The sequence below is a fragment of the Lissotriton helveticus genome, chromosome 10, assembly GCF_964261635.1.
Source record: "Lissotriton helveticus chromosome 10, aLisHel1.1, whole genome shotgun sequence".
In the NCBI taxonomy this organism is placed as follows: domain Eukaryota; kingdom Metazoa; phylum Chordata; class Amphibia; order Caudata; family Salamandridae; genus Lissotriton; species Lissotriton helveticus.
The window spans coordinates 90,993,135-91,020,303 of record NC_136071.1 but is presented as its reverse complement, the minus strand read 5'-3'; the positions used below and the strand labels follow the sequence as shown (position 1 = coordinate 91,020,303).

General features: G+C 42.5%; 1 protein-coding gene across 1 annotated transcript in view; it reads left to right on the top strand.

Moving 5' to 3' along the window:
• Positions 1-27,169, top strand: part of GRID2IP (Grid2 interacting protein) — a 386,546-nt gene that overhangs the window by 341,695 nt on the left and 17,682 nt on the right. Inside the window, exons 18-21 of the mRNA XM_078664172.1 lie at positions 9,887-10,083; positions 11,195-11,350; positions 17,707-17,793; positions 23,347-23,476. Coding sequence (XP_078520298.1) covers positions 9,887-10,083; positions 11,195-11,350; positions 17,707-17,793; positions 23,347-23,476 — 570 coding nt within the window. The remainder of the gene's footprint in view (positions 1-9,886; positions 10,084-11,194; positions 11,351-17,706; positions 17,794-23,346; positions 23,477-27,169) is intronic.

The window sequence follows — 27,169 nt, the reverse complement described above, 5'->3', positions numbered from 1 at the left end:
TCGAGACGTGGCGGGACCTATCGCTGTTCTCCTTTCTCCAATGTTGAACGTCTTCCCCAAGTGTATGATGAAGGCACCTAAACCTATTCTGAAAAGCCCGTACCGCCTCATCTCCTCCTTTCCCCCAGAGACGGGACATTTCCTCACATTCTACAATCCTAGTATTTTGTTCCGGTTGTTCTCTCTGATTTGTAGGACATGCATCCCCTCTATTCTCTTGACTTTGGCCTTCCCGGCCCTGACTGCTTTCGCTGGCCCCACAATGAGATACAGTCCCGTTACCTCTGCTTTCCCACTCTGGTTCTGTTCTTGTCCTGTTACTTGGAGATACTACGGACCCGTCCCATTCCCTCAAATCAGCTCTTAACTCTGAAAAAGATCTTGGCCGTGGTCCCCTTAGATCCATTGGTCCTCTCGGACCTCCCTGTTCTGTATTGGGACCGACAGTTGTGTCTAATGGGGTGTTCCATGTTACCGAACCTGGCAATTGTTTCCATGCATTTGTCACATTATTCCTCCTTTCCATCTCAATCCTTTCCCTATCCAATTGCCTTTGTTGTTCCCCTCTATCTCTCTCAGAATTATAGATCGAAACTATGGGTCCTATGGTAACAGGCACTTGAAGAGCGTCTGGCAATCCCACAGACTCGACCCTTTCTGTGGTTGGCGTTTTCTGCACCACAAACCTTCCCACTACACTCTGTACAGTGTTGTTTGGAGGTGTTTCTCCACTTTTGATAGGTGTCCATTCTGATATAGGGAGTGGTGTATATCCCTCTATGTCATTTCCATCTTCCCTTGCGAGCCCTCTATCTTCTATTAACCCCACTCTCGGAGGTGGTCTATCCATTAACAATCTGTTTATCAGATTGTCCTCCGACTCGCTTTCCTCGTCCTCTTCCATGAGATTTCCTCCTCCTGACACCTCCCTCATTGGATACATTTTCTCCACCTCAATAGTCTGTACCCTCCAACGCTTTTCCTCCTCATCCCATTTGGAATCTCGCACTGCCCTTACCGATCGCATCAGTCTTTGTTGACGCCTGTTCAAATTTCGGTCGTGTGCAGCCTTAATCCATGCATTAAGAGCCTCAAACTGTGTTGGTCTGGGCGAGGGTTTCAATGAGGACATGGTTGCTTTTAGCCGATGTAACACCTCTAATTTAAACGTCCCGTACCTCGGGAACTGCATTTCCTCATTCCCTTCCGTAAGCTTATTCCAAGCCCCAATCCACAATATGGTATGCAGCCCCACATTCGTTGCCATATAATGAGCTGGCGTACCCTCCGGCGGAGCCTCTTCCCCGTAATAATGTTCACTTCGTTTACGTTTAAAAATCCCTTTCAAACACTTAAAACACTTCATGATTTCTCTTTTCTCCGCGTTTGTTTACTTCCTGATGACACTCCACCAATCTCAGCCCCGTTCTCACTAACTGGCCTATCCGTACGCGACTTTCCTCCGACGTCACTCTAGCCGCCCAACCAGAGCGCGGCTCTAGCTAACGTCACACCAACCGCTCAATCAGAGCGCGGCTCTAGCCGACGTCACCCGTCCCCCTTCGCAGCAGTTCCCCTCCTTACTCAGCTCGTCTCCTCGGTCATGCACGCATCCCATTCATACTCTGAAAAATGATTACTTCCGTCCAAGCGATCACCTTTCTTGACTGTACGCCCACAGTCTTTCTGTAGTTGTCACCTTAACTTGGCAAGATGTCTTTCCGTTTACTTCCAGACAATCGCCTTCTCCGATAGGTTACTCACACGCAGTAACTTTCGACCAGCGTCCGTTACTCATACATTCACTCTTACACTCCCCCTATCTTGGATCCACGGCGGTCAATGGTACCTCGTGACCTCCGTACTATGGTCGACAATTACCCTGGATGTTCGATACACCCAAAACCACTTAAGCTCTGGCCTGAACTTAAGATTTCACCAGTTCACCCGTTTACCAGGTTACCAGCTTACCAGGTTGCGCGCGCTCACAACCTTCTCTCATTCACACTACAGGCATTCAACTCCGCAAGACATTACAATACAAATACAACACAAAACACCGCAATCTGTTCACGCATGACCCTTTTTATACTCACTCTCCGATACTGCTGCTTTTCTCGCACCGTCTGCACCTTTCGGCACACGATTCTTCCGCTGCTCGTCTCTCGGCGTCTCGGGCCTTGGGGTAAACTAACCTCTCTAGATTACCTTCCTCAAGAAGATAACCATCCTCACTCTGCTACCAACTGCTAACGCGGGATTACTGGTTACTAATTATCTTACCAAATCCCAAACTATGTCGACTGAATCGTTGGTACCTGTCTTTGAGTAAAAGGTAATCTCGCAATAAGTCAATCAATTTAAGAACTTACACCACTCTAAATGACCACTGACCAAATTTAAGTTTTAAAGTTTTAATATAAAGTCAAAGATAACTGAAGATACAAACTTCTCAAAATGAGATTCAGAAGATAAATCGGTATCACTATGAACATGAACTTCTTGAATAATCTAAGTCTGAAGAACAAAATAATAAGTACAAGCTCAAAGACCATAAGGGTTGTCAAAATAGATATAAGTTGCAATCTCAAAGTCATTACAGAAAAGAAAATTAAGGTTAGTCTGTCCCTACACTATTTTAAATGACATCCCTACTTAGCAAGATCTTAACCCTCTAGGTGTCAGCCGTGGTGACTTCCTAAGAAGATCACGCACTTCTCTTTGTCTCTTCTCTGATGATGGGTCTCTCCTGATCAGCCTATCTGCCTACGCATCCGCTTCCTTAGGCTCCCAAAATCATCTGCTCTGCTCTCCTCCCGGGTCTCTTTCCCTAATACCAAATCACATTTCTGATAGGAACGCCCCTTGGGACGCCCCTCACGTGGTACATCTTTGCGCGGTAAACTCCATGATGGTACTCTTGAAGACCCTCGTTATAGTTGACCTTGGTTCCCAGGCTTCTTCTTCAGTGCGCTGATACCCCCTGAAATTCCTGGAAACTCCTACAGGCCTGCGCAAGGCGCCACTGAACAAAGTCCCTTTCATTCGAGCTGATTAGGACCCTCGCACCTGCATACAGCTCATCCTGCAGTGGGCCTCAAATTCCAGACTCCACCATATCTTTAGTCATAAAACACTCTCAAAGCTCGGTGCTGGACACCTCGCGACCTCTTCTCTAACGAGCACATGACGATTTACACGACATGACATTATCTCCTCTGGCCTACTTGATTTACATGCAGCAGGTCCCTGCACTCTTAAAACGTTAACTTGATTTAAACAGCAAACATTCTTAACTAGCATACGTTTCTAAAATAACACATCTATAAAGCATATACTTTTAACCCTAAGTTCAATAGTACATTTGGAAGAACCATGTCAACCTTATCTCACATTAATTTAGCAGCACGTTCAGGTTTGCTGTGAATTGCCCTAAGGCCTACACATAATACTGGATTTTCAAAGTTACATTTAATTCGGACATGATTCTTTTAACATGAGAACATGAGGTTTTCACATATATTCCAACATTTCTACATTAATCTCACACCGTTATAATTATAGTTACTCTACTTAACATCCTATACATTTCACTACTGAATGTAAACCACTCTGTATATTTCACTCCTGGATATAAAACACTCGTGTGCAAAACATGTTTAAACTAACTACGTGCTTGTAAATATGGCGTACTTATACATTTTTTTCAAACTTGTGCTCTCTCAACATAATTCACTAGAAACAGTCATGTAACTAGAACACACACAATTCAACAATGAATGGATTGTAATTAATGAAATGCAGGTGTTTAAAAATATTACTATAAATTGACCCTCAAGAGATTAACCTCTCCCATGCTGATGACGAGCTCCGTTTGTCATCAGCCACGGTGCTTGTGTGCTGATGACGAGCTGAGCTCGTCATGGCCCCTAGAACGCTCACACGCGGGCATAATTCCCCTGCTGTGCTGAGCGTTCTAAGGAACGGGCGTGGCCGTGACGAGCTCAGCTCGTCATCAGCACACGAGCACCGTGGCTGATGACGAGCTGAGCTCGTCATCAGCACCGCGGCGCTGAGCGCGCCCCCCGCCCCCCAGCACACAGCGGAGGGGTTAATTGACAACATGTTAGGAAATCACACCCATTTGTCGTCCAATTTCTGACATTGAATTAATACCCGTACAAGCAGATTACAACTAACGGGTACTATTCCATTAGTATCCCACAATCTCAGACCACCATATAACTAGGAACACAGAGTCCCAGGCCTAGATATCCATTTAAGATCCCAGTTCATCTTGGGAAGCTTAGTTCTCGTTCACCACACTTGAATGAATTTGCCTAATGAAAAATTAACCAATGAACTGTATTATGGAGTCCTACATGATACGGAGTCATCTGCTAATGTTATGTTTATGCCCTGGAATAAAAACGTAGTTAAATATCTACATGCCTCTCACTTGTTGACTGAAGCAGCACACCAGAGTTGCAAGGGAACTGCTTTGCAGCCCTTACAGAGCATTCCTATTCCCAGACATATGCAGGAGTGCACACCTTTTACACATAGATAAAAAGGAAGAACACACCTCTGAAACAATCCTTGGAGCCAGGCAACACAACAGATTTTGGGAACGTAAACAAACTCTGTTGGGTGTTTGGAAGAAATCCAACTTTTTTAGGGTAAATGTTGTCCTTAGAGGAAAATGTGACAAGTTTTGCGATATCCCCTGCGTTTCAGACAAAGGACATTGGGGAGGGGGTGATTGCCTGTTCAAGAGAGGGAGGGGATAATAAGACGAGGGTAATTTATTTGGTCTTGTGCTGAGCTGTGACAAATGTAGGAAAGGCCCACTATTTCTCTGATATGCAGACAAACATGGAGATGGGCACAGACTCGGAAATGGCAGTCTAGGAGCTATCCACCGTTTCTGCAGGAAGTTTCACTGCATTCATAGAAGACCGCAGGTGCCCATAAGCCGTCCTGCCCTGCAACTCACCAGGATTCATTTCACTGAGTGGGTTCCTGAAACAAATTCACCTGTTTCACTCATTCTGCACCCCTCTGTTTTCCCCACTGAATCCCCAGACATCACATTACCCACAGCACCCCACGTTGTCTGCTCTGCTGTACCCTTTCAATGGCCCTGTCTACAGACATTTGCAGACCAAGGCACTGCTGTGTTTTACAGAGGGAACGCTAATATTGTGCGGTAAGAGAAGATTTTCAGTCCAAGTGACCAGCCTGCTGTCTAAGTGTTCAGTTGTGATATGTTAAAAAATGTGCTTGTTGATTCATTTTGTTTTCATCCACCTCAAAATCCTTAAAATAGCTCAACTCCCCCTCCACTGTCTGTAACCATCGCCTGAGATGTCTAGACATGAACGTCTTGATTCTGTGAGGCTATCTCTCCAAAGCACTGTTCCGCAGAGCGCCAAACCAGAAACGGGATCTAGGCTAAACACGCGAATGGAAAAGTAAGACAAGCATTAAGGTGAAAGAATAAATTCAAATCAATTCACTTGAAGATGCACACGTACTATTTGGGGGTGAATATGTTTAAAATAATGTATCCGAATGATCATAAATGTAAAAAAAAATGGTATAAATTTTGTAATGTTAAGCATGTTCGCTAACCTTGCGTTGGGGACGCGTTACATGAGCTGGGTATAGCCATTCACTTGGATCCACCCATGTAATCTGACGCAAGTCCTGATGTAAACCCATATTAACCAAAGTCAGTAAACATGGGTTTGGGCCAAAATGGTGCGCCTAACCGGGGCTGGCATAACGAGTCTAAATTCTGCAGCACACCTACAAAGAGGAAAAAGCCTCTAAGGATATTTTTTGTATGAAGGTTTTCCTACACTAAAACTATTCTGACAATGACAGAGGCACCCTTGCGTTTTAGTGCAAGGCTGACTGCATTGGCCAGGAGAGCGGAACTGCGACATATCTTTGTAAATATGGCACATTCCTGCTCTCTCCCTTACACGCAACGCAGCACAGCAACTTCCCTTGATGTACAGCGTTGTGTGAAACATTCATAAATATGCCCCTCTGTATAATACAAGGCTTTCCTCGGTCTCGTGGCCGTCATTAAAAAGAGTAATGCAAGGTTAGCATGGCAGCGGTGTTGACTTGCCTTACATGTGAGTACTGTCTGGTCTCAGAGATCTGTATTACCGAAGACCAATTCCTCAAAGGTTGCAGACATCTTATATATCATCGGGTAATGCTTGATTGCTCATCAACAACTGCAACCAATACCAAATGTGGCATGTAACTTTTGTACTTACTACTAAAACTAGACTGTGAACAGTGCACTATCACCATTCTCTGGATCCCCTACCTTCCTTGCAGTGGGTCCCAGTACTTGGAATGCTGTGACACTCACTTTTGCAGTAACCGCAGTAAATAGTGACCCCAACCATGTTTCTGGTTGGCATTAGGGACAACCACAGATAGATGTCTAATGGAAAGGATGAAAATGTAAGTAAATTGGATAAAGGTTCTCAAAATTGTAAATTTAGAATTAGAAGACTAAGAATAAAACAATCACGAATGCCTATTGATTGTTGGGATTACTAAAAATGATCACAATTGCAAGTGCTGTGTCGGAATTCCCAATATCTGGAGACTTGCCGTGAAATTAGCCCTGCACAAGAATTTAACTTGAAAACAAATGACCCATGAATAGAAATTCACAGCTGACCTCCTTTCCAATTTCCTGAACCCTCTTTCCCATGAGCTTTTTTATCCAAACCCTCCTTCTTTCCTTTCATGATTCACCATCCTCTCATCCCAGAATCCCACTCTATTTTTGCTTTTCAAATGATTGGTGGGTACCACAGGTCCCTCTACCATCTCCCTCCCACTTTTGTTTAATATTTATATTTTATACTTGTTATTTTGTCACCTTTTGACTTAACCGTCCTTTGTTCTTCTTTATCAGCATTCTCATACTCAACCACATTCGCCCCAGTCAATCAATCAATCAGGGATTCATGAAGTGCGCTGCTCACACACGAGGGTATGAAGGTGCCGGAGGGGGGAGGGTGTGCAGCTGCGATTCAGGCGAAGAGCCAGGTCTAGGCTCTTCCTGTAGGTGTGCAAAGTGGGGGAACGTCTGATGTTGCGTAGGAGTTCATTCCAGGTCTTTGCAGCGATGTAGGAGTAGGCTCTTCCACCCGCTCTGGCTCTACGAATGCCAGGGATTTCGGTGAGGTCGGCGGGGTGGAGGTTTCTCTTGGGTATGTGGAATGAGACTGTTTCGTTGAGGTATTGGGGCCCGGTGTTGTGGAGGGAATAGTAGGCATGAGTGAGTAGCTTGAAGGTTACTCTTTTCTCGATGGGGAGCCAGTGGAGGTTTTATAGGTTCTGGGTGATGTTTTCATGCCTTGGGATGCCAAGGACGAGTCTGGTCGCGGTGTTCTGGATGATCTGGAGTTACAGAACAGGGAATTGTTGATTTCGACATAGAGGGTGTTACCGTAGTCCAGTCTGCTTGTTATGAGTTGTGGGTGATGGTCTTTCTGGAGTCGGGGGGGGGGGGAGATCCACGCGAAGGTCTTGCAAAGAAAGACTTTTGGAAGCCATGAGCATGGTTTTGGTATTCTATTTAGTTTACATTTATTTAGATTGCTTAAAGTTTTACTGTCATTAAGGGCTATTCATGGATGTTAATTTTAGGAATTCCAGGGAGGTGCTGGCTCTGGGTTGTAGGCATTGACAGCTAAACCAAAAATCTAAATAAAATGATTTAAACCATAACAGCTAGAGGTACCTGAAATCTTTGTGGACTGCCCACATTAAAGAAACTGCCACTTGCTGTCAAATCACTCTTGCTTGCGTTCAGATTTGTAGCTTTGCACTCGGTAAAAAAAAATCTACCTGAAATGCCACTTGTGTTCCAAAATTACCTAACAGGAACATCTTGCATTAAACTTTCTCCGCGAAATCATGCGATGTGTAGTAATGACGTAATCTCGATAATTTTGCGTCCATTTTGTAATGAGAAATTGCTAAAATTATGCCAATTACGCCGTCATAAATAAATATTTTGCCCAGGCCTAGAAATAATGCCCGCAGCCCAGTGCAAACTTTATTTACACAAAACTTTCATGTCTGGTATTTGCACCAGGGACCCCGCACAGTTTCACAGGATTCGATATTGCGTCCGTGATTCTTTTTTTTAATCGTTTTTTTTTCTTCATATTGATTATATACCAAAATGACTGGATGAAAAAAACAACCCTATTATTGCTAGGTACAGTGCTACAATTCTAAATATTTCTAATGTATACCACTAAGTGTCACGTTTACAATTGGAAGGTCCTTCTGTGCTGTCTAAATAGCTAAGAAAACAGCTGCTTACTAGCACAGCTGTACATTGCGAAACCATAATTAAGAGGACGATACCAATCGTGATGAATATGTCACTATCAGCAACGGATTAATGTAAAGCCCCCACACTTATGCCACTTTTAATGAAGAGCCAGCTGGTGAAGTGAGAGAATCATAGCAAAGTGAACGTCATCGGCTCACATGCCAGGCATATCCGTTATTTATTCTCTGTGCCTCCCCCACTGCATACTCTTTGGAACAGAACGTAAAACCTAGGCTGCTTGGCACAGTATGCTGAGAACACAGGCTTTATTGATTCACAGTGGAGCGACCCAATCAAAAGAAAGGATGCAAACTTGTGCAATTTAGGAACAAAAGGCCACATGTACGTTGTCGCAAACAACCCGAATCGCAGAAGTTTGCGACCGTAAAAAAGTCTTTTTGTATGTACAGAACCCTATTTTGCGAATCAGTAACCTATTACCAAAGCGCAAAATGGGTTCGCGATTCGGTATTAGAAAGGGGCATGTTAAGGGCGTCCCTTCCTAATTGCGACTCGCAGTGGTATGTAAGAATGTTTTGCGACCAAAACAGGGCCGGACTGGGAACCAAAACCGGCCCTGGCAAAGTGAAGGTGTTTGGAGTGTTGGTGGAAGTGTATACGGCTGCCAAGGTATGCAGGACCCATGTTGTGTAATGCTATGTATGTGTGCATGCAGTGTTTGAATTCAGTGCCTTTGTGTATGGGGAACCAGTGGAGTTCTCCGAGGTGAGTGATGTGGGTGCAGTGTGGTAGTTTGAGGATGAGTCTTGCTGCTGCATTCTGGATGATTTGGAGTCTGTTCAGGAACTGTTTAGTGGTTGCAACGTTAAGTGTGTTTCCGTAGTCGAGCCTGCTGGTGATGAGTGCCCGTGTGACTGTTTTTCTAATGTTCTCTGATAGCCACATGAAGATTTTTGGCAGCGCCCTCAGGATGTGGAAGGAGGCGACTTAGTTAACCTGGGCAGTCATGTCAAGTTCGTCGTCTAAAATTATCCCTAGATTTCTGGCCTGGCCAGCGGTGTGGGTCCTATGTCTGCTGGATTCCAGGTGGAGTCCAACAAAGAGGTCTTCTTTACGAAAATCACAGCTTCTGTGTTGTCCGATTCACCATTTCCTTTAACAACCATTGGATTTTCCATTACCATCCAACTCTAAATATGTCCCTTGAAAATTATTTCGGATTTAGTCAAGGAATTCGATTCACAGCTTTATTGAGTCTGTACGTAACAAGACTCTGAAGGTATCCATACACAGTTCACTCAAAGTGGTGCCATACCCCACCCACCACCCCCACCCTTGACCACTAATCCTAAACACACCTCCTTCAGCCCTTGTTGTTTACATCTTCTCCATATGGAGGTCCATCTTCCTGCTAGCCAAGTATTGACCAAAACGTCATGCCTCATATGCTCGGATCCACATTGATATTAATATCTTTTCTACGTCATAATATGGGATGCTGATGTTTTCTCGTCACTTCCATCCCCATCTCACCCACAGCCATTCTCATCGCACACCTGAAGCTCTCCCACCTGGAGCTGCGCCGCCTGCTGATGACTATGGAAAGCGAGCGCCTCGAACCATCTCATCTCAAGCAGCTTCTACTCTACGCGCCAGACGAGGACGAGACCCAGCGGTACCAGCAGTACCAGGACAGCCCCAGCAAGCTGAGCGAGCCAGACCAGTTTGTGTTGCAAGTATGTATGCCTCCAGTTGGTTTGGTGGACAGGATGCCGAGAGTCGTACGACTAGATTACGTACCACTAATCTTCACTTTGATTCCACATCTCACAGCCCAGTACTTACAAAAAGCAGCACCTCACCACTGCATTTAGTAAGAGATGAGATCAGGAATGTGGTTGAGCAGATAATGTGTATTAATTGCACTGAACCAGCTGGTGGCTAGTTAATTCTCAAGTGTATTTTGGTCACTTTTGCCAGATACATGATTCTGTGGTTATCAAATGATGTCCTGATTCTACGAGTGCTGACTATCTTAGTCCCAGAATATTTGCGGAAGGTACAGCATTTTATACAATAGTGCATGGAGATGAGATACTATTTTAATTCCCTTCCTGGAATACTTTGGGGTAGGTTAAACATTCCAGAAAGGGTCTACTTTAATGCTGGCCCATTCAACATATTCTAAATGGTCCGCGGGACATATCCCTACCTGATTTTCAGTTAACCACTGTCTATGTAAATGAGTTCCATTTAGTGTTAATGTTTGCAAATATTTTGTTTGTAATGGGTTTGTAAATATGGTTGTTATATTTTTGTTAAAGATCCTGACAATCTGGCATGAATGTGACCTCCAGGATCCATGTTGTACACCTGTGAAATAGCATTAGAGGGTTTTAAGTTAGCCTCTTCCTCAAGGTCGCTGCTGGCCTGAGGCAAAAAAACTAGGTATACCCATGAACAAGTTTTTTCCCCTACAATAAGTACCTCTTGAGTTTAGCTGGAATCTGGAGTTTGGACACTGCTGCGATTTATATTGCAAGGTCCACTGGTTCAACTGGCTTGCATTTGGGCGCTGTGTGGCTGGTGGTTTGAGTGGCTATGAGAGATGCAAGGATTATGAGCTACTGTTTCACTGTTCAGTGGAATCCAACCTCGATCAAGGAATGCCGGATCCATGTTTAATTTTTGGGGCAGCCACTGTCTTTTTAATTGAGTTCCATTTTTAATTAATCACATGTGAAGTTATTTTATTTAGAAATCCTAACAAAGTGACATCAATCCAGGCTTTCTGGACCTAAGTTGGTCAACCCTGTAACAGCTTATGTCCTTTCTCCTACTTTTCAGATGCTTTCGGTCCCAGAGTATAAAATGAGGTTACGCAGCCTCTACTTCAAGACCACCTTACAGGAGAAGATGGAGGAGATCAAGACTAGTTATGAGTGCATCCACCAGGCCTCCACAGAGCTAAAGAATAGCAACAAGATTGCAAAAATTCTAGAGGTGAGAAAAGCTGACCGTAAACACACACACACACACACACACACACACACACACACACTCTCCCCTCACCTCTCTAAATACCCTTTATTCTTCATTTAGGAGGAGCAAGTACGAATGATGCATAGTCCATTTGGAAGGGCACTAATTTAGAAAGAGGTGTTTTCTGTGCAAGGGAAGAAGGCTAATATTAGGAGGTGTGACCTATGACAGGAGGTATAATTTAGTAATCTTGAGCATGGAATATTGAAAGAAGAGTGGTCTAGGGTTAGGTTCTGTGGTGCAGTGCAAAGAAGTTTGATGTGCTGGGTGATGTTTTATCTACGGGACTCATGGTTTGGAGTATTCTTCTGATATTTAGTATGTTTGAGAGAGATGTGGTCAGCTCTTCTTTTTGAGAATGTTGTGGCGTTGTGACAGGAATTGTGATCTACTTACATACATATGTTCAGACATTAACCACCTGGAAGCATTTAGTGCTAAAGATAGACAGTGGCTGATCCCAACACACACAAGATGGCTGCTACAGACTTCTTTAACTTCATTTGCCACTGTCAGTATCTGCTGCACCAGGTGTCCTGCATTGCAGTGTTCTCTTATTGAGTTCTTGTTAAGCATGGGTTGGATTTAAATATGTTTATCCCTGATGTGTTTCTATATTACTCACCATACTGGCATCTTCTTAGGTAAAAGTTGTACTTGAGCAAACTGCACAAATACATTTAATAAATAAAAAAATACTAAATTAGCAAAAGTTAATCAGTCAGCAAGGTGGTTAATTTCATAACTATCTTGCTGCACATCAGGTCCCTAGTACTTGTCCACCCTTGCTCCAGGTCAGAGATTCTCACAGCACAAAGTCAGTATCTCCCTGATGCACCCTTTACTAGAGGACCTATTTTGGCCAGGGCAGAGCCAGGAACACACACTTAACAGTGGCATAATACAACATGATAGGCCACCCCTGCAGAATGTGATGAGGGTTCCCTGGGTCTCCCATATCTGATAGATACTCATTTGTCTTGGGCTGAATGAGGGTCCTGTGTAGATTCAGGGGCCTGCGTTAAAAGGCAAAGTTAGAGATCACCAACCTACCAACATTTTGCCAATAGGCCCCTATGGGCTTTCAGCTCCTTCTTGGACATGCTGGAGGGCTTCAGGGATAAACAAAAACATGAAAGAACTAAAAGGGGGTTAAGTGGTCTCACTGCAGATATCCAGGAAGCATTTAGGAAACCACAAATAACATCAGAGCTCATTAAAAGGCCGGGGATCGGCTCAAGGCCCATGCCCAGCTGGACCAGCATTAGGAGGGAGTTTGGAAGAAAATGGGTAAAGGAGAAAGGGCTTCCGGGGCATAGAACAACAGGCTGTTTGTTTTTTGTGTAGGGACTGAGCAATCCATCCAGGAAGGAACAGTGTTCAGGGAATTCTCTTCTGCATGTATATAATAACAACAATTTTTAAGACCGCTAAATTCCTTCACCACCACTTGTGCCACTCTCAAGTAGCATCCACGGTCACTGGTAAAAACAGGAAGATAGTACTTGTCACCTGATTGACTACTAGCACTTGTATACTGCTGCCTCTTCATGCAGTTTCAGCCGCAGGCAATCAGTTCGTGGGCAGAACTTCCACAACCTGAGTAGCACCAGCACACAAGTTTTCAGGGCAAAATGTGAACAGTAGCTTCAGAAAGTACTGTCCAAAGGGGCCAGAATATATCCAGGTTTTCAGGAATTGGGCACAAGCTCAACTTTGAAGGATATTCTAGGTATGAAAATGTGTCAGTGGCCTAATGGACGGAAAAAGTAGATATGCTTAACTTTTCACAGAGTGGCACACCAGACTAATTTTAGCCAGAGCTGGATTTGGATTTCAACCCTGAGATGGCAAGAAGGAATGCTGAACAATAGCCTCTACCCAGGGCAATATATTGAGTCAGTGCTCAAGAAACACAAATGACCTTCCTGAGCCCTAGAGGGACCATGGTAACCTAATCCAAAATATAAGGAGACCGAAGGAAGCGGCAACTCCATTTGGTCCTCATACATACAGTGTCTGGTAAAAGCTTAAGTTTAGAGGTGACCACAGTGGATTCACACAAGGACAGGCTTCACTAACCGAGCTTGTTGATACCCGCTGCTTAAGTTAAGATGAGATGCTCTTGTTGTAATGTAATGCTACTAATTGACAAGATGAAAATGAATAAAATCTGTTTACAAAAAAAAATGACAGGCTTCACTCTTGCTATATCCGGTCAATACTGCCATGAACCAGGTGGTCACACATTTGTAAGGGTGGGCTACTACCTAAGAAGATCATATGAGGGTGGCTGTGAGTGCTCTTCAATCAGGCAGACTTAATGCCTGCCTGGTGGCACCTTGGAACAGTTGCATGGTTTATCTCTTTTCAGAGGCCACAAGGCAAAAAGTTACCACTATAAAAACTTTAAGGGGGAAAAGAAAAAATGTAGCAGAACGGAGCATCTGGAACATGGATCACTAAACCTTTGTCCTCATGGGCAAATTTTGACACACTGGATGAAATCAGTAGCTTTTCTACCGAACAGTTGCTAAAATCTGTAACCTTTCAGCCAATGTATTTCAAGGAATGTGTTTTTTGTTTTGTTTTACTAAATATTTTCTTTCTTTTTTTTATCGTGAAACGTTAGGGTTGTAAGAACCCCTTTCAGAGGGCCACTGGGCATGCAGAGGATACTGGGCCCAGCCATTGGTGGTTGCGGCCTTTTACTCCTGATGTCCCTTGGCCTGACCTACTAGGCCAAGTAAATCTTCTGCAGCTAACTCTCAGTGGTAGTTGTGGTTGAGCAGGCAAGGTTCCCTCAAATGGGGGGGGGAATATGGAGATACAGATCAGTGAACACAAATCATAATTCAAAGTGCAGACTGCACGAACAATATTCCAATGTCCAGCCAAATAATTTTATAAGGAAAGGTAGTATTTAATTTCGAACTCCACACATGCAAAGGAATACAACACAATCACCCTTGAGGTCGTGATCTAGTTGTTGTCAAGCAAATTCCTGTCCCATCCTCCTTAGTGTAATAAGTTCAGGGTTACTCCCCGTTCACTGGTGGCTGCATCAGGGAATGCAAACAATTGAACCACACTCAAGAGATCATGTTTGATCGTTGGAGTTTCAGTCAAAAGTGTATATGGTGCCATACCCCTCTGTACCTCACTCCTAAGCTCTCCTCTTCCTCGGAGGGCACACTGGTCTTGGTAAGCAGGCCGGCGATGGTGCTCCATAGCAGGTGGTGTTGGTGCCTTTGGGCGATGTCCCCTCAGCCAGCAGGAAAACTAGCAGGCCTTGGCCCCCAGTCCTTGTCAGACAGGAGTCTTGCAGAGCTTCCCCTCCTCACACAGCGCATCTGGATGCTTGGCAGATGACAAGTTTTTGGGGACACTACTTATAGGCATTTTCCAGACACCAACAGTAATTTAGGGCCTGGATCTTTGAAGTTTTATGTTGGGGTTCTGCTTCTTTTGAAGTGGGCACTTTTCCTTTTCATCTTCCTTCATGATGGAGGTCTGTTACAGCATGCACAACTCCAAAGCTGATTGTCCACAACACAATTCATGGGAGTGACCAGGGTTTACACCTGGATGGCACAGTGACATGCGCATCAAAGGGTTAATCTCACATTCCAAGTCCTACTCTTTATAATTGTTTTATCAGCCCCAAGTCCCTTTCGGGGATGTGTCCAGGCCCTCTCCTGGTGATCTATCACTGACTCAAAGAGCAGTCTTTTGAGATGTAAAGGAAGTCTGATCCATTTCTTCAGTGTGTCCTCACCCAGCTCACATGAATGCAGCAAAACACTAATCTGTCTGGGAGGATTCTTCTTCTCCTCATATCTTATGTCTTATCCAGCCAGGCCTGGGTTCCCTAAAATGGAAACCAAGGTCCTCCATACACAGTACCATTGCAGGCACACACACTCAGTGTACATTCATAACACATTTTCTGTTCAGCACTAATACATCAATGCATTTGACCCTGTTGTACACTTGTATTCAGTACATAAACACTCAGTCTGCATGCATGGTTTAGCACTGAAGCTTTTCTATTTTTAACCAGGCTGATATTTCAAAACTCATCTACTGCCAGAACACACACACACACACACGCAAACACACACACACACACTATGTGAGCACTGCACAACTCTTCACCTTTCATTTATTGTACTCCACACAAGCACACATACACTCAGCACATGCGGTCCCTGCACACACTGAACAGCTCTACATTTCTCATGTAATGTATTCCTCTCAGGCATACATACACTTGGTACATATATTATCCACACTTGAATCCCACTGTACGTCTCTATCCCTGTACTGTATCTTTCCCAGGCACACATACATCCAGCTAAGAGTCACTACCGCTGCGCTTTGCATTAGCACACATTTACCTGATGTAGGCCAAGGGTGAGTTAAGCACACAGCAGATGGACTTTTAAAAATGGGAATGAGCATGTAAGCCTAACCCAGTGACACAGGCTAAAAAGTACCTGATCACTACATGGTACGCTGCCACCACGGCTCTTGTACTGCTTAACTCCTGGCGGAGGCGTTAGTCTTTCACCACTATGAGGCTAGCTCTTTGGGTGCCCTTCTCAGTCCAACTAGACAGCAATCCGTTAGACAGGTCTTTGTCATGGTGCATGCATCATCTGTGTTAGCCTATGACAAAAAAATCAGCATTATGGATCCAGTCAAATGTACAGTAGGGCACTCAGGGCAAGGGTACACGCCAATGCACCTTGGAAAGGCTGTATAATTCCCACCCATAACCATGTTGAGAAATAATCTCAATGCATGCACCATGCTCCTGACCTGCACCTTTGTATTGTCCCATCACTGAAAGCCGCTCATTGCTTTCCCAGTGAAGGGCAATGAACTTAGACCCCCCAAACACCATATTTGTTGTTGTGGGATATGAATAAGGTTGAACAGTGTCCTCCCGCTCCCACCCCCACTCTTCCCTCCAACCTTTAGTGCTGCACGTGGCAGATCGGTTTTCCGACAGCTAATGTGTGAACAAGGAAATTTACACATTAACTCCATGTAGTAGTTAAAACATAGTGCTAACTTACAAAAATGTGACACCTAGTTAGCCAAATTACAGCTGGCAGGTGAATATTAACCAACTGTTGATTGAAAGAGCCATGGCTGGGAAAAAACGTCAAAGAACGATATAGATGTAAAAGTACTACACCATGACACACGAGCAACGTCCAGGTGTTAAGGAGGCAGGTAAACAATTTTATTTCATGTTACAAGGGAAGTTTGACAGCTTAGTGTAATTTTGAAAGCGAAATTTCCAATCTTTCCTCCGAAACATATTGGGAGACTCCCATCCACACAACAGTTGTTTATTGTATTCATAGATTTCCAGTGGAGCAAACTGGAAGTGTCTGAAAGGTGCATTTCAGCACATCTTAGTGGAATAGTTCAAAGATGATCTAGTCTTCTACAAATGTGTTCCTTTACAAGACTTAGTGCATAGGGTGTAAATTGGCAGGTGTATGACCGAGATGCTCACAGGCATCTCCATATCTGCTCAGTGACACTATGTGCAGTCAGTCGCATGAGAGATGACAAAGTTCCTAAATGCATCAACAGTAACTTCAGCGTTGGAACCAATGGATTTGCTGTCCAAAAGAAGCTCAAAACTTAGACTGAAAGAGGCAACTGGTCTACAAGGCCTTCAGCCTTCTCTTAATAACCATCACTCTGCAACCTGCCAGTATGCGGTGCACATGTGTGACAAATGGGAAAACAAGCAGAGTCACATGCAGAATGGGCATAATGTCTGGAGCTAGGCTGGTTCACGTCAAACTACTCCCCTCTTAACTTCTGCCTAAAGATGATGTGTCAGCCTGCTGTGTTGCAGAACCAGGTCTGTTGCTGGGTAGCCCACTGTCACAGGCTACTGCATCTCAATTCCCAACAGTACAACTTACACACAGGCACGCAAGTTGATGTTAGAAGCACCTTACCAGTCCCTGATATTCTAGTACTGAGACAAGGACACAATGTCATATTCGCCTACACATGACTTGCAGCAACTGTCCAGTATTGGGACCCCACTTGCACATACCTCTTTCAATGCACCTCAGGTGCTGCCTTCCATAGCGCTTCATTTTCATATTCTGCACCCCCCCACACATCTGCTCTTCCAGACACTTCCGTGTTTACATGTTGCACCTCCTCTGTACTACTACTGAAAATACTCCACTAACCTTCAAGAGCCTGAGCTATTCCATAAATATTGAATGGCAAATGTGATTTGTGGCACTGAACGACAACTCTGTCTTTCTCCTCAGTTTGTTCTGGCCATGGGGAACTACTTGAATAATGGGCAACCAAAGACCAACAAGACGACAGGGTTCAAGATCAATTTCCTGACGGAGGTAAGATCACCCCAGGTGGCCAGTTTCTATCACTGTTGCTTCGAAGAACATCAATGTGACCTGTAATCATCACAGATTCCGGTTCACCTGTGTTTTTTGTCTCATTATTGATTCCCATATAAAGCAGACAATGCCCCATAGGGATTCCTGTTTCTAGAAATGCATGTCTCAGGTGGTTGATGCAGATATGTGGAACCTTCACTTCTAGGAATGCATGACTCAGCGGTGGACCTCTTCTCGAGAAATGCATAGCTCAGTGACTTGATGCCAAGCAAGAGGAACATTCATCTCTATAACTGGATAATTAAGGCATTGTTATAGTTATACAGAATTCTCAACATTACGACAGCAAGCTTGATGGCATTGATACAAGGATATGAAAACCATCACATTGGACTGCATGGCTTAGGAGTTGGGACAGATATAACACCTTCTACCTTTAGGACTTCGTGGTACAGGAAGTTTGTACAAGAACACAGATATCTTTAGCACTTGATGTTTCAGAGGGTTGTTCCAGGAATATAGATTCATTTTATTTAATTTATTTATTTATACCATTTGTAAAGCGCGCTGTTACCGAGCGGTGTCCTGGCACTGAAATGATATCTCCCCAAGGTGACAGTCCGGTTCTAAAGGCCAAAAAGCCAGGTTTTGATATTTTTCCTGAAGGCCATCAGGTTCATACTTTGCTTCAAGGCCAAAGGCAAGGCATTCCAGGCAGTGGAAGCTCCAGAGATGAAGCTTCTGCCTCCCCATCGTGCTTTCCTAATCCGAGTTGTCTTCACTAGCCCTTTGTTGGCCGACCTCAGCTGTCTGCCTGGCGTGTACAGTTGGAAGTGCACCTTTAGGATTATCTGGCTTGGGGGTGAGCAGGAATATAAATATAAATCCTTCCTCTGTAGGACCAGTGGTACAGAAAGTTTGTAGAACACAGACACCTTTACCACTGGATATTTCAGGGGACTGGTAAAGGGATATAGAACCATCACATCTAGGACTGCACGGCTTATCTGTGGGTACAGGAATATAAAGTCTTCACTGCTAAAATGTTATGCTTTAATAGTTAGTACAGTTATGCAGAAACTCTACTACTACAACTGTGTATAGGAAAATAGAAACCATCACCTCTAGGACTGCATGTCTCTGGGGCTGGTAAAGGTATATAGAAACCATTACCTCCCGGACTGAATAACTTGAGAGTTATTGCATGGATATAAAGCATTTACCTATATAACTGTTCGGCTTAGGTGCCAGAAGAGAGATATGTAAGAATTCACTGCTAAGAAAAAACTAGTATGTGATTATCAAAACCTTCCCCTCTAGAACTGAATATTTCAGGGGCTGTTACAGGGACATAAAAATATGCACCTGTAGGATTGTATATACAGGAATGGAAAACATTCACCTCTAAGAGTGCATTGCTTAGGGACTGTTTCAGGAATATAAAACCTTCACCTGTAGGGGTCTGTGGTTTGGGAAGTTAGTACAGGGGTATGGAAACCAATCCCTAAAAGCTACTTGGTTTGGGGGCCATCAGGACTGCTATAGGGCTATAGAACCGTCACCGACTCACCACTAGTTTTGGACACCTCCATTGGTTGGTCTAACACTTGGTGGCAAAGGGGGCTGATGGTGGGAGAAAATATCTTTTACCTGTTGGGATAAGATTCCATGGGGTTGGTTCAGCAATACGGAACATTGTGGCTAGGACTGAAACACTCAAGAGGTTACGGAATTTCAAACTTTGACTTGTCAGGTTTCGTACTGGGATTTAGATCTCTCCACTTCTATAGTTGGCTGGCATGAGGGTGTCATCTTAGATAAACTTTCACCTTTTACACTGGATAGTTCAGGGGTTTAGGTTTTTCATGGAATCATATGTAGGGTTTTCACTGCAAAGACGTGACCTTTGGGAGGGTCTGTAAAGGAACACAGAGCGATTCACCTGTAGGAATAAATGGCTCTGGGTAATGGGGCTTCACCACAGAGCTCTAAAATTCTACGCCTGTTTAGTCCGCAGTAGAAATGCATAAAAACCCTTTGGCGCAAGTAATTATAGCACATTTGTATTATTAATTTATTCATAAATACATTTATAGAGTGTCCAAACATTGGTGTGTTAAGCGCTAAGCAAGGAACAATGAGGTCAGTGGAAAAGAGACTGGGGGAGGTGGGTTTTTACTAATTTATTGAACACTGTAAAGTTTCTTTGTTCTTACTGGGAGCGAGCTCCATCTCATGTGGCTCAGGGAAGGGTTTCTTTTTTCTCCCACAATCCTTCTGTTAACATTAGGTACTGAAAGGGAGTGTTGGCTGAAACAAGGGCTGACCCTAGTTCTAACAGAGGTTGGATAGGGCTTTACTGTGAATCCGCGTGCTAATCCAGTCAGAAGTTTAAAGTTGATACTGGCTGCGGTTGGAAGCAAGTGCAGTTTTCTTAGTACAAGAGTTATGTGGACCTATTTGTGTGTTTAAGCCACAGTAGTTCAAGCAGCTACATTTTCTGCTTTTTAGATTTGGATTAGGAATTTTTAGCAAGGCTCCCACTTGAAGGGAGAAGCAGTAGTTGATTTGGTCTCCACCATGACGTGGGCCTTGGTTGCCTGATGATCTTCATAAAGAAAAGGAAGATCTTTCTCAATACCCTGAGCAGATTCCTTGACCAGGGATCTCCTGGACCAGATGATTCTAGGACTAAGTAGTTACTGGACCAGATGGTGCCTTTGGTCTTCTCTTCCATGGTGACTATGTTGTTAAAATAGCATGTTACGAACTGATGTATACTAACCTTATGTGATGTCAATAAAAACTTTAAATAAAATAAAATAAAATAGCATGAAGAGGTTTGACCTTTTGCTATGTGATAATTAAGAGTTGACAGAATTGCGTAGGCTTTTTTACTCACGTAGCACATAGAATTTCCACAAGAATGTCAGGGTTTTACACGTTACACGAGTGGGCAATTTCAAAAGTCTCTGTGAAAATCATGACTCTTGCAATATTGCATGAGATGGCCAATTTGCCATCTTTTCATTAGAATACCTTTCCATCGCAACTGTCCATCTTCGCAAGATATTTTTGCTTGAACCAACTCAGTGTAAATGTAAGAAAGAGACACAATTATGCCAGGCTACAGGTTGCCCAATATTGCGCTTTACACTTACAAAGTATGAATGTTCTGGTGGAAGAGTGCAATGTCTGACGTTTACTTCACCCTATTTGTTTCATCTGACATTTATGTTCCTGCCACTATTTCAATTGCTCATTTGCTTCATCTCCTTTTACTGAGTTACACCATCACTTTAGGCAAAGAATTAGGCAAATAACAATTGAAGAGATTTTATGAAAATCTAACAATCGAATAGATAATTTAAATAATTTATATCAATGTAGTATTGTTTAATTTAGCTTTACAGTTACCAATAATGTAACCAATTGAAAAAATAGTTTAGTAACATTATGTAAGGGTGAGGATACGTTAACTATTAATTGAATAATATATAATTAGGGTTCTCGGTTTGATGGTATTTTTTTTAACATTTTCGTTGGTATTTATCCTTATTTACCTTTTGCCCATCTTACTGGCATTTATCCATATTTATTTAGTGTTTTGATAATAAATGGAGCTTTAAAATGGTATATTTTCATGGTTTTCTAACTCTTGTATGTGCACTCATACATGGATGCCTATCAGGTTTTAGCAAATTACGCAGCTAAGTATAACAAAACACTACACTCACAGGTACATATTAGCGTTATACTACAAATATATGTTAACATATGCCTGAATTAAAGGAAATCTCATCCTGTTTTTTAACTCCTCACGCTGTCTATCTGCTCAGCTGTTGCCTGGAAATCATTAAAGACTGCATGGGGAGTCTCTCACATGAAGCACCATTTTCAGTATGTTTCCGCTTTTAAAAATAAATACAGACAGGAACACAATACAGAGAGGAAACACATTGTTTTCTGTCTGAGTTTACATGTAAAATATCTGTAAAAACGAAAATCTGGAAGCCTTATATATAATTTAAATTAATTACTTAGCAATACAGAGTTAGCGATAGGGTTAACATACTAAAATAATTGAAGACAAGAACATGATAAATAAATTCAGTGAAAAATAAGCATTATCATGTGGGCTAAAATAAAGCCCGTAAGTATTTTAATTTAATTTGGGATTATTGTAATTGTTTAGTTTCAATGTACACTATTTTCAAATTACTGGAATTTAGGTAAGTGTAAGGTGACGGTTATCATTAGGATTATAAGACCGTTGGTAGTTTATTAATTGAATTAAACAGATACAAAAATTACTATTATTAGTATTTATTTATTATAAAAACCTTAAATTTGAAAAATGTAATTTAGTGTAAAGCTGGGAAAAGGTTTAGAGTTAGACTAAGGCAATTTAGTATTTTAGTTAATAAATACATGTAACTTAATTCAGTAAAGTAGTATTAAGGAAATCTAATATAATTAAAATTATATTAAGGAAACTATTACCATTATGGTAAAGCATAGGCTCATGGAGATGAGCTAAAAGGAAGGCAGCCATAACAAAAGGGAAGGACACAAGATTAAGTAAAGGTAATTTCATTGTTATGGATCGGCAGGACAAAGTACTAATGGGGATGTGAAGATATTTACTTGATTTTAATTTGAAAATCATGAGCTTGGATTACATCTGTGTTTAGGCTGAGCCAATTTTCTCACATCCAACGTTTCATTTAATTGAAGATTTGGGTATATCTGGCTGAGTATAATATTTACTGACAACTAAAAGAGAAGCTCCATATTGTAGGTGTAAGATTGAAAAATCATGGCCTGCTTGTGTCCGACATCATGGAGGGGTTTTACATGGATGTTAGATAGATGCAGGAAAAAGCAATGTACCATATGAGACACTCCACCATGCATGAGTGAAAATATATTTTGTTTCATCACGCAGAAAGTTCCCCTTGAAATAATTTGAACCAGTGCTTGGCTTGCTTGGACTCGCCTACTACTTCAGGGGCTCTTCTTTGAAAATAAATGAATGGTCAACAGTGACTATATATATTATGTCTGGTAGTATAAGTAAAACTATCTTGTTTTTCACCACGTAAGAAAGTTAATTTTTTCTTTTAATCAATGAAGCTGTTTTGGTTCCCAGATTATATCTTGAACATCCGTCCAATCGGAGATTACCTCTCAATGTTATCTAGCAGCTGTGAAATTGCAGATGTTTAGTTCACTCCTACCAGACATGGCAAACTGTCTGCTTGTGAAAGATCTATTGTAAGCTTACAGTGGGCTAAGAGCCTTCCCATTGCTTACCTTTGGTTAGCTTTATTGTCACTCTCATTTGTTTGCTTCTTGTTTGATAACCTGCCTTCCTATTCTTGTGTTTTTCTCACCCCTCGGAGCATAGACTCTTTATATTCCTTTTTAATTGGCAAATTTGTATCCTAACACTGCTCACATTTAAGGAACTGCTTTTTTCTTTATCATTATCACTCCATTATCAAACCTGCTGTTAAATCATCTGACTTCCCAATTACCATTTTACAGTTGAACACCACGAAAACAGCAGATGGGAAATCCACCTTTCTTCACATCCTTGCCATGTCCCTGAGCCAACACTTTCCAGAACTGCTGAGCTTTGCCAAGGATCTTCCGACTGTGCCCCTCGCTGCCAAAGGTAAATAACCGTCTACTAGTGATCCTGACAATGTCCGCATCACCTGTTGTAAGGTGTTGAGGTTGAAATGCGTGCAACAACAGGAATGTTTTGAAGTATTCTCTAAGTGCAGGTTGGCTTTCAACAGAGGAGTCAATGGTTTCTAAGAAAAAATGCCAAAGCATTTATTTTCACACCTTCACAACTGCCTAAGTAGCCATCACCACCCTAGGACTAAAGTGTAGGCTTAACTGATACAGTAGAGTGTCCTTTTGCTCAAGAAGGCTTGTGTCGTCGTCTTCTAACATTACAATGTCCCTGTACAAAGAGCAGCAGGGGCTGTCTTGGAGCAATCACAGTGATCGGGACTGCATGCTGATGTCGTTTCTTAGTAACGTCATTTTCTTGCAGCAGAGCTAAGGGTAGTCATGATTATAGTACCATACAAATCTAATGAACACTTCTTCCCAGAGATTCCTCATCTTTGAAGTTTTTCTACACTTCAGAATGGATCTGGAAAATGTTTGCAGCAATATCACTCATTTCTGAATGCGCCTGGAAGTGGCATTGAGGAACAGAAAGAGGTCCATTCGATTCATTACTTCTGTTTCTATTTTCAGCTTACCACAGATGCAAGTTCCCAGTGAAGTTTTTTTTAAAAATCACCAATTTTGTGAGGATTTTCCTCAGTAATAGTTTTTTAGTCAGTGTCATATCTCTCAAGAAAAAGTAGTCCTAGACAGGGCCGGACTGGAAACCAAAACCGGCCCTGGCAAAGTGCTCGGCTGGCCCCCGGGGGAGGTTGGGGGTGCGACCGAGCTCTTTGCCGGGGCCGGTTTTCGGCCGATTTTGTTGCAGGGCCGATTTTGCAGCTATGCTGCTAAAACGGCCCTGTAACAAAAACGGCCCCTAGGGGCCCAAAACTGGCCTCCACCCTTGCAGCGCACCGGGGGATTGCCCGGTGCCCGCAACGGCCAGTCTGGCCCTGGTCCTAGAACCTACAAGGTTATCATCACATGATCAATCCTCTTTCATTGGTCACAAAGGCTACCATAGCCTTAGAATTCCCTATAGCAATCAAAAAGGATAAATAGATATTTTTTTTACAGAGATTACAACCTGTGGAAATGTGGACATAGCTGCTTTCACCATTCAATGTAGCTTTACTGGATTAATTATGGAGGCCTCGGAGGAACCACAATCTGCATAAAGTGTGACACGATTTCTGAAGAAGTAAGAGGGATTACTTTGGAACGGTGAGTCCTGCAAATAATTCAAAGTGGGAACTCCCTTCCATTCTCCAGAAAGCTGCCACCTGTCCAATTATCTCCCCACTATGAACAAACATCTTGAGGAATATATTGAAAAGTTCTTCTAAAAGAAAGACTACCACTATAAGAGAGTACGAAAATGTTATTTGAGATACTTCTTAATTTTTGAGAAAGGGAAACACTTCAACCATTACTATAACTTAATTTCCTCAACACACTCTTCCACAGACCATTCAAACCCTCGAATTCCAGGATAGCCTATTGCTTCTAAGCCCACAAGATAAATATTTTCTATTTCCAGTCAGAAGATTTCACAATAAATTCGAATGGAGGCAAAAGGTTTATGTATTCCTTACATTAGTGACTGATTCCTATAGCTATTTTCTCCAGAACTGGCAAAGAAACAGCAAAAAACTTGTGATTAACACTATGGTTGGCACTAAATGTGGCCACCACTACTACCACCCTCAAGAAGAGTAACAATGATTTTAGTTGAGAAATACGAGACAATGCATAAAGCTGTCCTGGCTATGGACAATATGGGGTGCTCTATCCACTTTCTTTCCACCTCCACATTCCAGAAAGGATGAAAAAGGGCTACATAGGCTTGGCTGCAAGAGAACTCCGACTTTTTGCACATAATGTATGTTTACATGTGATGGTCAACTCTGTCCGATTCGTATGAGCAACAAATGTGAAATCAGTAACAAAACACAATATCTTAATGTGGTCCAGGCTCTTTATTAAACTCTGTTCCACTTTCTGTCACAAATAACCCCATACATGCCTCAGATCAACTCCACAAGCAGAAAAGCAACTATGTTGACTTTATCCTTAGCAACATCAATTGAAGGCAGGTTGAAAAGCAACCAGATCTTCACTGCACACATTTGCTAGACATTCCTGATTGAATTCAGGTGTCATACGAAAACCCATTTACATGGGTATTACAACAGAGTGCCAGATGTAGGTGGCTAAATACCGGTCGGTAACGCCGAAATTCAGTAAATTTCAGCATTACCGACCGGTATTTAGCCATTCCTAATGTAGATAAGGAATAGGTAAATAAGGAATCGGTAAATACCGATTCCTATTGCTCTTGCATTTAAGGAATTGGTAATACCGATTCCTTAAATGCAATGTAGGAAGCACATTAAAGAGTGCTTTTGAGCCTTAAGAAATCGGTAATTACCATCAACTTGAAGTTGGTGGTAATTACCGATTTCCTTTAAAAAATCACTGTTTTGTTTTTTGTTAAGTGCCATGTGGCACACATTCATGCCCTTAGGGCATATATGTGCGCCACATGTGCACACATGCACATTTCAGGGGTGCAACAGGGTGTCCATTTGACACCCTTGAAAGTGCTCCCACTATTAGCGATTCGGTAATACCGAATCACTAATAGTGAATGTCTTCACATTCATTCCTATGGGCCTCCAAGCCCACAGAAATGAATGGGTAGGTATTCCTTATTACCGAATCTCAATTACCGATTCGGTAATAAGGAATATTAAGGATTCAGTATTTTTTACCAAATCTTTACCTACATAGGAAATACTGATTTCTTAATAGCGAATCGGTAAAAAACGCTATTAAGAAATTGGTTTCAGATTTACCTACATCTGGTCCAGAATGTTTAGTAGCCATTAGAAGTGCAAGGTATTTACCATTCATTGTGCTTATACTACTGGGTAAAATTATCGTCCCACAGGTGCCTCATCATCCCCCCTTTTACATAAAGTGATTGTTCACTTGATAATACTTTTTCTACTTATTAAATTGCAAGTCAGATCTGTCTTTTTATCCTTTTCTCTCCGTGGTGCATAAATTAGGAGCAGTACAAAAACAAAATCATGGGTGGTGCCTTTATAGACCTCAAACATCACTTCTAGGTTTGGCGCTACCCAGCACCCCATTGTAGAGACTGCTGTAGAAATGTTCTAACTTCTGTCTGTAACCTGGTAAGACTTCAAAGATGAGGAACCTATGGGAAGGTAGAGTTTACAAACACCTTCCGGAAACAAAGGCTGGAGGAGAAGGGCTCCGACGTAGAAGATAGTACATTGTGCCTTAATCGGCACGTGATAGCGACATGGCTATGACACAAGCTTTCCCTTCACCCTAAGAAGCAAGGACTCCAATAACATAGGAGGGATTACGAGATAATACCCAACTACTTAACGAATGAGTGACTTTATGAATTGGGATATACTTGCTCATGTTGGATAAAATCAACGAAGACACCCCAATTTGTAGACGTTTCAGTATCAGGATACAAAGATAAGCCCTGAAGAAGCCCGTGTTGGGCGAAACGCGTAGGCTGTGGATTTTATGAAATACAATAAAAGCATTTTGAAAATTACGTCATCGTTTGGAAGATTCATCACTCCTGTCATCTATTTATGTTTAAATGTATGGCATCTGAAGCCGTGAATATTTA